Genomic DNA, 14,033 nt, shown 5'->3' on the forward strand with positions numbered 1-14,033 from the left:
CTTAATATAAGAGGTCATTGTGCTATAAAAACATTCTGTATGTTTCAGAACTCAAAACCATCTCGTTAGTCTAAAAACAGCTTATATTGAAGCCAATCTACCAAAACAACAGGTTTGGAATATGCCACTTTATGACGTAATGGCTAAACACTGCCTCCACAGATGAAGATCAACACCTGCTTCTACATCGCTGCCTTTTCAGCCCCGCCCACCGGTTCGTGCATGTAGTAGGTAAATGACAAGAGCAGCAAAAGCAGGTCCACACAGAAACCAAACAATAAACTTTATTTGATCGAAGATCAATAATAATATATACCTGTAATATATACACCTGTAAAAAAAATAAGTAAATATGTAGTGTTCGAGGGTAATTTTTTGTATAATAAATATAAAGAAAACAAATAGATAGAATAAAAAAATAATACAGAATTATAGAGTGTAATAGAGTGCTAGAGGGTCAATGTATTTATTTATTTTATCTGTCTAATATATATATGTATGAAGGGTTTATTTGCAAAAACAGATAACTCCATCAAACTGCAGTTGGGTTATTTTGATATAAAGTAAAAGTAACAAAAGAATACAGCTAACTAACACAATAAAAACATGATAACATAATAAACAAATGATTTTTGAAAATTAAAAAAAATTTAGTTATCGGTTTTTGCAAATATATATTATTTGAACATTTGAATTGTTCTTGTATTTCTATGTACCAAATTTTCTGAGAAGACACAAAAGTCATTACGTTAAGTGATACTAAACAAGGTCGGTGGTGCTGTGAGCTGTATTACTATTGTGGACCAAGTCTCTTCTGCCCTGCCTCGAGAGATGCTCAACAAAGACGTCAGAGATAGCCAAATATTTAAAAGTAGAGTGCAAGCACTTGCAGTAACCATCTGGAGAGCTCTGATCTTAGAGCCTGAACAACACAGATTTAAAAGCAACAGCTACATTACGCCACAATGCATGGTGGGTAAAAGTCAGCAGCTCTGCCGTGAATCCAGCCACCATATGCCATAGTAAATGCTACAGATCCTGCCTTGGAATGAACTAAGCTTGTGCTCTGAGATAAGAGATAAAAGAAAAGACCATTCTGTGTGTTTGGAGTGCCCATATGGTATGTATGGATGGAGTATTCCCAGCAAAAGATGACAGTCAAAATATACAAAGCATTAAAAAAAAAAAAAAAAAAAAAAACACTAAATACAGAAATTAAATCTTATGAGCTGGTGTTAAAATTAATTATACTGTCAAAAACTAACAATAAAATACCATAGTAATCAATTTCTGCCTAAATATCACACTAAAACAATGAAATCATAAATTAACATTGGATTTATAGAACATGTAAGAATCTTTCTGCAGTTTTATTTTAATCTTTCTTGTTTTATAAATTTTTTGACAGAAGTGGGTAATATTGCATCGGTTTTACTGTAGTATCAATGACTTTATGATGACAACATGATGCATTATGATGGTAGCATACGACAGGAAATATTACAAACCTGCAGGGATGCAAACCTATACTGAATAAAAGTATGTGGGTAGTTTGCATGGCATTTGAAACTGTAACTATATTGCAACATGGCAAGCTATACTTCTTTTAAAACTAACAAATAACATTTTCTAATTTCAGTATTTCTATACCTGCAGTTTTAATTACATATTAATTGAAAAAATACACGTATTTTAAAAATGTTTCGTAAAATTATAGTTAATTAAACAATTTTTTATTATAGTTAACTCAATATTTTTGTAAAATTATAGTGGGTTGCTCCTTTGCCATAACACTTGCTTAGAAAAGTTTTGTAGTGATACTGGTAGAATATCTCATGGCTGGAAAGACCTCTCAGCCAATCAGATTCGAAGACCAGAAAGAAGAACTGTGGTATAAGTCTATTCATCCACAGACAAAAACAGTTTTTAGCGGGGAAAACATCCAATCAGCTAACCATACTTCATAATAGAGAGACTGCATTGGTGCTTTGAATGTGATAATGCATGTAAAGCTTATAATGCTTATAATAGAGACAATATAATGTGGCCAAAGCTGTACTACAAAACAGGCATTTTTCACCTAACAAAAGAAGCATCATTCAAGCAGCTTGCAGTCTATTGTATCTTAGAGAGGGAATTCATTTACATGTAAATAAAACCTAATAAAAAGACTCCATTTGTTATTCCTCCTACAGATGCCTGCGTGGTCCAGTGATGCAAGTTCAATACATATCAATAACACAGTTTATTCAAGCATTTAAGTTGGTACAAACACCAACAAGCTTACTTAAAATGTGATTTAGATGTGTCTGCCTTTAAAGTGGAAAAATACATTGAAAGTGAGACCAAAGATTTAAATGTATGCAAATCCCACATCTCAAAGAAACGTAGGTGACAGTCTGAAAAACAGGGAATGCAAAGTTTCAACAACTGATAAACAGTAATAGCAATACTATTATAAAACAAACTGTTAGAATAATCCATACTGACAACATGCACATGAAAATGTTTAAAAGCAGCAGTAATTTCTAAAAACTTACAGAGCGGTAAAAGTCCTCTGTTCTCCACAGACATGTTGTGTAAAGTGTCATCACTGAAACAGCGAGAAGTATTGTGTGTGTCTGTGTGTGTGTGTGCAATGCCAGATGCCTGATCTAACAGCATGTGAGCAGCCAGCTTAATCCTTGCACAGGCCTCCTGTTCCCAACAATTCATACAATGACCTTACACCCTCACACACAAACAGAAAGAACACAGCTTATCATTATTTCAGACACTTTTTCTTCGGTAGTGTTTAAAGCTGTTTAGTGCACTCAAACATGCCCCTTTTTCACCCCTGAAAGCCTAACAGTGACAAGCAGTCTCTACTTATACATGCATAAGAACAGAGCAGGTGGCGACTGATCAAGTTTGTGTGTGTGTGTGTGTGTGTGTGTGTTTGGCTGTAGGCTGGACCTGAGCAGCTGGGAGAGTGTTTAAGACAGTTGAACTCAGGGTACAGAGCTGAGCCCATGAGGACAGAACCCCAGCTTTCTGATCACTGTAATCATCAGCTTGTAAAAAAATAAAAAAAATAAAAATCATTTGCATTTGATCAAAGTGTTTCTAAAGAGATCTGATTAGTGTAGTGATCTCAAAGAAAAAAAAGTTTGATATCAGTAGAATTCTTTTATTATGCATTAAACTGATTAGAAGTCAAATAAATCTTTTGTAATACTATAATCTTTAATGCTCTATTTATAAAAGAATTCCAGAAATAAAGCATCATGGTTTCCAAAAAATATTTAGCAGCACAGCTGTCTTCAACACTGATAATAATAAGAATGTTTTTGAGCACCAAATAACACTGAAGACTGGAGCAACGCATGCTGAAAATTAAGGAATAAATTACATTTAAAAACATATTAAAATAGAAAACACTCATTTTAAATTGTACTAATATTTAACAATACTACATTTTACCATAAATTTGATTAAAATGCATGATAAAATACATAAAAAAAATTTAAAAAGTCATTCTGATCCCAAAACTGTGAATGGTAGTGTTATATCAGCCACTTGCCATCCTGCTTTTTTAGATATTGGTATCAACATTATGCATTCATTCAAACAGAGCAGTGTGGTTTAGCAGATGGCCAAAAAAGTCTTGTTGGGACAAATCTGTAAAATAAAAGGCTTGTCATCTGCTAATCGGGTATTATGAATCTGTTCAGATGGAGTCTTGACAGTATACTGGCTTTCAAATCCCTTTGAAACAATTATTACATAGTGGACAGCTTTCAGTTCACATCGCATCTAGAAAAATGATTAAATTGCTTTCACCGTTGACTGCACAAGAAAGAAAACAGGCTGAAAATGATGTTTGAAACCTGCAGTTAAATAACATGACAATTACCTAACTAATTATGAAGATTTAAAAAAAACTACAAATAAATAAAACTAGTTAATTAGACAGCTCAATCAGTTAATTAAATCAAGTGTTCATTGATTGCAAACACTCAGAGTCTCTAAGATACCTTCCCTGAACTCAAACCATGGTGGGCATAGCTGGCATGTTGGATTAGATCAGTTGGAAAAGCAAAAGTCTGTGCACCTGGTGCTTACTATTGCAGCCCAAACTATTTAGTGACAACCGGGACTGGAAACAACTCAATTTACCAAAACACAGATAGTCACAGCCTCAGACAGCACACCCACAGACCACAGTCCACTGCTCATCTCTGTATATTGCACACATCACTGGAAAGCAAAAGTGAAAGGCTTTCTAGAGCTATAGCAAGCTCTTGATTGGCTGGCTTTGACAAGTCTGATAGATTTAAAAGATAAAAGTTTTCTTTGAGGAAAAATAAGGTACACATTTTTTAAAAGAAAAGAGTGCTTCTATTCAGAAAGGAAATATTAAATTAATCGAAATTGACAGTAAAACATTTAGAATGCTACAAATGAAGAAGTCTGAAAAGAAGAAAATGTATCAGAGTTTGCACAAAAATATTTAGCAACTATATTCAACATTGGTAATAATAAGAAATGCTTCTTGAGCACCAAACCAGCATTTTAAAACAACTTCTGAAAGATCATGAGACACAGACTGGCGTAATGATGCTTAAAATTCAGCTTTGCATCACAGAAACTATATTTATAATAATATTTCACATATTCCTGTTTTTACTGTATTTTTGATCACATTAATGCAGCTTTGATGAGCAAGCATAAGTACGGAGCCCTTTAAGAGACATGGTGGTGGGAAAACTTTGGGGTGGGAGGAAAAAAATATTTTTCAACAGACATTTCTCTCGCAAAACTTTTGCGTTCTCTCGCAAAACCAGTATTGTTCGGACAAACTCTTCCCGTTTACTTCACAGCTTGCAGTGGTTACAGCTAGTATGTTCACAATGGAGCGGTTCATAGAGTTTTATTTTGAACTTGGACTCAAAGTAATACAGTCAGTGCTTAGTTCATAAGAATAATATTACTATTAATATTAATAAAGCAGAATATGAAAGGTTCATACGCCCGTTCGGTAAGGAGTTTTAATTTGTAGGGGGCGCTGATGGCCTACTTCTAATTAAATTAAAAGTAAAATAATAATAAATAATAACATTTAGACTGTGTAACGGTAATTGATGTCATAAAATTATGAGTATGTTTTGATTTAAAAGTCAGAATGGGAATGTGTCGTCACAGCGGCAATGCATTCTGGGAATTTACGTCACGGGAGATACAGCGGAGACTGAATAGTAGTGAATGTAGACGTTATATTATTTAATGTTTATATTATTCTACTTAAGATTACGCTGGAGTGATTTAATGCTTACTGTATCGTCAATTGCCATAGCCCTTTGCATGGCCAGTGTGAAAAACGTGCTTTCTCCACGAAAAAGCAGAGGTTTTACCTGCAGACATTGATAAGGCCTATGGCAATTGATGACACAGTAAGCGTTGATCATTCCAACGCGATCTTGAATCACTGAAGTTCAATCATATAAACATAAAATAATATGTCTACATTCACTATGGAACTCTATGAAACACTATGAAAATTAAACTGTAACTTCATCTCTGTAGATTTATTATATTATAGATACAGTGATTTACATTAAACTGTAAGCCCTCATACCACAAATAGAAGAAAATCATATATGGAAATGTTATATGCAGCAGCTCGTTAATACCCGGCCACTTTCTGCACGGATTAAGTTTCATTCATTCATTTATTTGATCACTCGCATCCTTGTTCGGCATCTCTAATAGAAAGGAATCTTCAACTTGGTTCATTCAAGACAAGGTATTTATTTGCATAGCGTCCTCAATACACATCATTTCAAAGCAGCTTACAGTAAGTTCTGTTACTTCTATAATGGCTTAATTCTTAACACTGAGCAGTTTTACTGGGCAATATGACGATATAACAATGATAAATAATCTACTGTTTGAGATCTAGCAATAGTGTATTCTCCCCTTACAAAATTAGCCATGGTTTTGCTAGTCTAACCATAGTTTATCCTTGGTATTTCTAATAAAATTGTGGTTATACGAATGGTAAGAAATACGCCAAAAACACGGTCGCTACACTTTTACTATAGTAAAATCATGGTTAATTTTCATAAGTGTTTTAGCAGTTCTTCAAGTAAATAGTTTAGGCAAAATATATTCAGCTAACCAAAAAAAAAAAAAAAAAAAAGAACTTTGTGAAGCCCTGCATTAGATAACTACAAGTTATTTCAGTGTTCATTGGCAAAGATGTACAACTTAATATATAATATTGGCATAATAATGCAAAGAAAACATTCAGCATTATTTCTAACTAGAGAATACAAGGACTCTGATTAGCTGTTCTAAGTGTATCCATTTTCAGCAGAGCTGTGGGTTTAGTTAGGTGATCAGGTACCAGATACAATGTGGAAATATCTTATCTGCTTGGTTTCCAAGGCAACCAGAAAGATTCATATTCATAAATCACAACGGTCTATGCATGAACTCCCTTTCTTTCCAACTCAGAACCAACCCACAGAAACAGAGAGCACACAACATGCTCATTCACACGCTGCAGATCGGCAGCTGTTCCACTCTTATGTAATGGATGGATGGAGTGGGCTCAGGGCTGTAATCTCACTCCTCTCCAGGGAGTAATTATTCCAGGTCCTTATGCTACCCACCACTGCATACCAACACACACACACCTCCTTATCTCCTGACGCAGACTCCCGCCTCCCTGATTCTCCATGATTCATAAAATCACTTTCCTTTCTGAAAATGGCCTTTGCATTGAAATGTGTTACAACTGTGTTGTAAAACATGAGCATTCTAGTTTAGATAAATTCATTACTATAAAGAAAATGCATCCATATCAAAGGGATAGTTTAAGAAAAAAAAGAGGGGGGGGGGCATGAATGGGTGCCGTCAGAATTAGAATCAGAATCAGCTTTATTGCCAGGTATGTTTGCACATACGAGGAATTTGTTTTAGTAACAGTAGCTCCACAGTGCGACAGAATGACAGCAACAGGACAGGACACAGATAGTAAAAAAAAATTAAGAATAAAAACAGGAGGAATTCTAATTCATCTGAATTAGAATTCAAACAGCTGATAAAAGCATCACAACAATCTACAAGTAATCCACACAACACAACATCCATCATTTATTAGAAGTTCATCTCATTCCGACTAAAATACGAGTATTGGGCAGAAACAATGGTTTAAACTTAAAACACCCTTGATGGATCTTTTTCTTACAAACACACAACTTTGTGTTAACTGATGGACTGGAGTCATGCGGATTGTTGGTGGTGTTTTTAACAGCTTTTTGAACAGTCATTCTGACGGCACCCATTTACTGCAGAGAATTCATTGGTGAGCAAGTGATATAATGCGAAATTTCTCCACATCTGTTCTGTTGAAAAACAAACTCATCTACACCTTGGAAGGCCTGAGGGTGAGTACATTTTCTCCAGTTTTTCATTTTTGGATGAACTATTTCTTTACGTTTATGTACAGTGCCACTATTGATTAGAGAAAGTAATGGATTTTAATAGTCTTACGGAAAATGGTGTTGATTCCCTGGCAAAGGCTTCTTTTGGTTTAGTGAGGTGAAGATAAAATCTCAGGACTGCTACACATCAGATGGCTCATATTTATCATTAGCATCTCACATTCAGAAAACTGAAAATGTTTCCGTTCCAAATCAAACCAGTAAATTGCTCCCACTCTTTTACTCTAAATACTGATGTGACAGGAAGAACAGCTTGCCTCTCCCTCTTGGCATGCTGCCTCTGTCGGCTTTGATAATTCTGTATTTCTCTGCTCCACCAACAAATTGACAAAATAATCTGAGATCTGACTGAGATCAGTCCAGTATGAAATGAATAACTGCTTCATAACATCTGAAGATTAGCTTGTTATTAGCATGTGCAAAACATGTTCGGATGGGACAAAGAACCCAGATTATACTATATAAAAAGTGGATGCAAGTCTTTTAACGTAGTGACTAGTACAAGTTTCATCCTGCCTCACTGTGAAAATCCTGGAATGCCACATCTGGAAAAGCTTCATAACAGCTGATGGAAGACCATCAGATATGAGATGCTGCTATAAGCAGGTATGGATATTCTTAAATGGTGTAATTTGCTGCAGCGCTGCCTGGTGCTCTTAAATTTAGCAAAGATTATACTGAATTACATCACTGCCTTTACTCATTCTTCTTCTGGAAATAGGTTTTTCTGTTTGAAGAACTGCAGGCTGCTCACTGTGACACTGGAACCCTTTCTGCTGAAGGTCTGCGTTACCATGGAGACAGCCAGAGACTGCACATTTCATATGATACTTATCTTAAAAGGCTACGACAGGTGTACATCTGACTCACAGAGTTGCCTCACACTTCCTGTCCTTCATAATTACATCCTAAACCAACACTAGTTTAAAAGGGCCGCTTCAAAGTCAAGTGGAAAACTTTTAGTTGATATACACTAATCATTTCAGTCAATATGCAAACCGTGTTGTCTTAAATACACCTGCCATTAGTATCAGAAAGTGTTGTGTTCGAAAGTTCTTTCAATTATACATCACAGAATACAGAGAAATGGACAAGTGCATTCATATTAGACAGTAAGTCTGACACTGAAAAGCGGCTTGTTTTCTTTTAATCTGTAAAGTATCAGATTGAAATATACTAAATGTATTCAAATGGTATGAAAGTTTGATGTAAATGTTAGTTATTTATTTTATTCAAGCCTAACTCCAAAGACATGACCAATTAGTCAAAGCTCAGCATTCTCTGACCAGACAGAACTAAAGAGCTCCCTCTGCTGGAAACACAGACTTACAACAACAGCATGAATACAGCAAACCAACCATCACATTTACTTCATACATTAATAAAATTAGATTAAATGTCTGCATATATATCTATACAAATATAATTTGACCAGTTAACTGATATTTTAAAGCATCAGAAAAGACACTGTAAATACTCTATATTTATTTTTGCTGTTGTTTATAAGTGAGAAGAAATTTTGACATTTAGAATTTTAATCTTTAGCCATCATATTTTATTATACTAACTCTTAGTTGAGACACTGATCTTTTTTTAAAAAAAAAGGAAAATAATGCATGATAAAGTAAAATAATTTCCACTAGATTTCAGACAATTAAAAATAAACAAGAATATTGTCCCCATATAATTTTTTTAAGTCTGAAAAAATGACCAAAATTAGCCACAATTTTATTATTATTATTATTATTATTATTATTATTAGGTAAGAATTTTGACTAATGAAATACTAACTGATCAAAAATATTTCAAACCTTTAATAACATTTACATCATGACCAGTTATGGGGGCCCGAGAAATCATTTATTCTGTGAAAAGGTGTCAGAATCAAACAGGCTGTTTCCAAACAATATTCCCACAAAACTCCACAAGATGGCAACATTATTCTCTTTAAATGAAGAGGATTGGAGACCCACTGCCATTGCCATTATTACACAGAGAAACAGAGGTGGGCTCAGCAGTTTCTGAGTGGTTGTGACTCTGGAGCTAAAGGCTTGATAAGGAAAATATTCACATTGCATTCGCATCTTTAGACCAGCATTAATATCTTCCTAGAAACTTCACTGTCCTTAAGGGCATCTAATAATTTTCTGCCATCTGTTTCAGAGGAGGGGGCCAAGGCTAGTACTCAACCAAATGCATGTGGTATTACATTTCTGTAAACACTGGCTTATTATAACTCAAATTATACTATCAAATAAACATCTAGGTCTATTTAGCCACAGACCAAGATTTAAAGTCATAAAAAGCATAGAAAGAGAAAAGGAGTGGCACACTAGATTTTAAAGAAATACAAAAAAAAAAGTAAATTCTGTCAATTATATGTCACTCCACATCTCATTTAATTTGTTCAACATCTATTTCCAAGCTTGACAGACATGGTCATTATAAACTCTTGTTTTATGGCAAGAGCTACATAACGACTCTGCAAAAAAATTCTACATGTGTTCCACATAACATCACACAGGTTTTGAAGGTTATTATTGTTGACTTCATTTTTGGATTAAGCTTTTCTTTAGGCATCTTTTAGTTGATCTCAAAGCAAATTTTTACTCGTATCATAACGCAATAGATAGGTATGTGACAGCCTCAATGTATAAGCAACTTGTAACAATAGGTGAAGACCGTGATCTCTGTTAACGTAAAGATGAGATGCTGTGACCCACTGGTTCTAGTAGTATATTATCTGGAAGAGCTTTACATCAACACCTTTAACACCTCTATGATCTATGCTCCCATTAATACAGCTCCTACAACCTGTCAGAAAACTATAACCATCCTCATATAAATCAAATCACTCAGAACACTCACTCACTATCTTCACAACTTTCACAATGTGTTTCCCAGTAATAATTGTCACAAAATACAACTAGATAAGCCACTGATCTCAGATCTGGGTCAGACATTTACCTGACAAAAAGTATTACACTGACCTGTAATTAGAGCCAACACTCAGACAAAAGTCCTCACCCAGAGTCCTTCAATTTGAGGCATGGCTTCCACCACCATGTGAGAGACATAAACTCATGTCCACTTGTTCAGGGAAATAAACAGGACCAGGCAAAGAGAGAGGGGAAAGAGAGAGATAACATGCTGCTATCACAAAGCAGCAGGATTAACAGTAGAGAACATGCTACAGGGAGACTAGATTATTCTACAGCAGGAAAAAAAGCAAAAATCACTGTTAAATAATTTAAGTGTAATTGTCTAAAGCGTAAATATTTTAAGTGAACGTTTTAACAATAAAGTGAATGATACTTTGTTTATGGTTGACATCCCCAATCTGTCTTTTAACTTCTCCCATTCAAACATTTGGATATATTTTAGGAAAAACTATTTCCAATGTATAAATTCCTATCCCCTTTTTTTTTTTTCCACACATCCTATTTTTCTCTGAATTATAATAGTAAAATGGATTTGGGAAAGCTAACAGGAATTAAAATAGAACAACATACTCTCACACAGACAGAGACACAATAAATGATCTAATCCTTATTGGCTCCTGCTGTCTGTGACACAAAGCCAGACTAAACTTTTGATGAGCATTCTTGAACTCTAGAAACTGTAGCAGAGCAGTCGTATTGTTCTAGCTGTGGAACTCGGACCAGATCATCCATCCACAAGTATCAGGAACTCCCCTCCTGCAAGAGTAACAGATCTGATTACAGTTTAGCAGAATGAGAAAAAAAAAGGCTTCTCGTGGGATGGTCTCTCTGTGAAACAGGAGTACGCTGTCGTGGCTCTTCTATTAAGAGGGCAGTGTCCAACCTTGTTCAGATGACAGTGACAAATAGGGCCCATTAAAAACCTCTATGGAACAAATTGGCAGACTATGGTTGGTTTCCCCATTAGACCGCAGTGGCTCAATATCTAAAGGATTCCAATGAGCAGCTGTGATAGAGAATATTTAGCCAGGACTCTAAAAAAAGACAGAGCCATTCCAGAGAACTTTTAAATGACACAGTAAAATACTGAACTCAGATCTGCACTCAGTGTGATACAACCTTATAGTAAGATAATATACTGGACGAATAGGAGGGTGCAAGTGCTTTCCTGTCACAAATAACACAGGCCATTTCATTTTGGCTTCTCCATTCTGAACGATTGTGTACTGCCAAAACTACTACTATAATGTTATGTAAATCAAAATGTCAGGGCCTTCAGGGTTCCAAATCAACAGTATCTCAAGGTACGATTTTTCTTCATGAAACAACCTGAAATTTTCAATCTATGCTGTCAGATATAAATGCTTCCTGGTGAATGGGAGAATAGGTTCAGCAGTTAAGAGGCTGCCCTTCTCTAGCATGATGGCAAACCATCCAGATTACACTCATGCTAATGCCTGCTAAGATGATTACTGCTATTTCAGGAAGTGACCTTAACCTTTAACAGCATTTTATTGAAAATCAATAGAAAGGGGACAAGATCTACATGATTGTTTAAATTTGTTTTTCATATCAAAGATGCAAGCTAATTATAGAGTTATAATTAAATGTGTTAGGTGGAGTAATACATTCTGCCAACATCTGTAAATGAATGCAAGAGGACAGCAAAGAACGTGAAGGCCTGTTAGGATCACGTCACCTTTTCCAATTAATAGAAAGCAATCTGCCGTGAGCACAATCAGTGGGTTGAGGCAAAGGTCAGAGAAGAATAAAAGGAATTACAGATATTACAGATTATGGACAGGGAAAAGGCGGCAATATTTCACAAATATTACAATATCCAATGCTAAATCCCTGTCCCCAGATCATAATACCACAGCTCCAGCAACTATACACACAACTATGATTTAGCATATTGCACCTAAACACATTGTTTGATTTTTTTATTACGCAGTTTTTCTGCATGACTAAATCTCATCCAACACAGTAAAAGCTTTCAAACTTAGAGCTAAAGAGCTAGCAAGCATAGGGCCTCGATTCAAAACTCTTGGCAAATCCAGCTAAAACATAAGCGAACAATTAAAGTCTGCATGAAATCAAAATGGACTTTATTTACTTTATTAGCTCACATTACTAGTCTTGATGTGACCAATTAATCTGTGCAAGTTAATCTGCTTAAAAAGTTTTGTTTGTCTTGGTAACCTTTAATCAAAATCTGAACATTCGCTTCCGCTCTGGAATGACATTCCTTCTCTGATGACGTCAGTTTGACGGCTTGGGCAGAATATCCTTAAATACACCCCTCTAACCATTAGGTTGCTATGAGTGAGAGTCAGAGAGGATTTTAAAAATAAAACTTCGCCCTCCACACAATATTCCGTTTCAGCTGGAAATACGTCACTTCACTGAAATAAAGTCGGCAGCAACTTCCGATTCACGCAGACTTTAAGAAATTCTGCAAAGTGCTTCTATGACAGACTACCATTTAAAGCAAAAGCTGTGATTTTCACAAAGCTTGAATGACTCCCTACACTTTCATGAAAACCAATGGAATATTTATAGAAAGCAACTAAATCAATTTCTTTAAAGAAATAAGGAAACACTTCATGGTGTTACATTTACACTTTTCTTAAAATGGAGCAAACACACTATCTGACCTTTGGTCACCTCCGCACTGCACATTTCCGAATTTCTTTGCTAATTAATTGAATGAACCTTTGCTTTAGACCAGAATAAAGATCCACATCCTGGTGAAAATGTTAACAGACTGTGACAGCACAGTGGTCCATCTCATTACAGAAATTATGATAAGACATTATATTCCAGAATCATCAATTGTACATTCTATATTTAACTATCGAAGTGTCTAAACATTTAAAAAAAATCAAAGTCAAAACCATCAATCTCCAGGTTTTCCTAATGCTTACTAAAAGCACATGAGAGCATTTGTCCTTAAGCTGCAATTGACTTTGTGTATGAATAAAGGAGTTAAACCAATCAAGATCCAAAACCAATCTGATTCTCCTTTACAGAAAAGACAAAAGCTTGCCTTGCGGAGATTTGAACTTATGAAGAACACGTTTAAAATACCAGAGGCACAGGGAAGCATCTCCTGCCACATCAGCAAGGTTAAAAATAACTATATTTCAGAAAAAAAGCCCTAAAGCGGCAGAATGTGCCCACTGCTTAAGAATGAACTATGAGCAAATGTCACATCAGCAGACAAAGCACATGCAATCTTAATGGAACAAATAATAAAAAAAGAAAACACTGACCTTAAGACATAAATACATTATTTTAAACTAGAACAATGAACATTAGAACACTCTTCGCATTGAAAAAACTCTATGCTGCTCAGAAAATCACTTATAAATAGCTTTATTTTACACCTTGTGTTTCTGTTGACCTATTTTTCTATTACAAGGAAAAAGAAAACATAAACTTACCTACGAGAGCCTGGAAAAGACTGCTTTTGAAAATGCCCATGACTCTTAAGATGGCAGTTTTGAGCTGTTGTTCCTCTGGTTTCTTCAGTTTGGAGCAGTAGTCCTCCAGGAGGCTTATTGCCCTGGCTGTGTCTGCAAGACAGAATAAATGTTAT

General features: G+C 35.3%; 1 protein-coding gene across 2 annotated transcripts in view; it reads right to left on the bottom strand.

Moving 5' to 3' along the window:
* The window catches only part of LOC306865956 (disks large homolog 2-like), a gene marked incomplete at its 5' end in the record, with an annotated part of 212,325 nt that overhangs the window by 194,889 nt on the left and 3,403 nt on the right, over positions 1–14,033 (bottom strand). The window contains one exon of one of the 2 annotated variants that reach the window (XM_079410830.1): positions 2,541–2,616. In XM_079410830.1, the coding sequence (XP_079266956.1) occupies positions 2,541–2,574 (34 nt within the window). Of the gene's footprint in view, positions 1–2,540; positions 2,617–13,878; positions 14,011–14,033 lie in introns of those variants that run through there. The other variant, XM_079410832.1, reaches the window with a different exon arrangement.

Source organism: Barbus barbus (genome assembly GCF_936440315.1).
Source record: "Barbus barbus genome assembly, chromosome: 47".
NCBI lineage: Eukaryota > Metazoa > Chordata > Actinopteri > Cypriniformes > Cyprinidae > Barbus > Barbus barbus.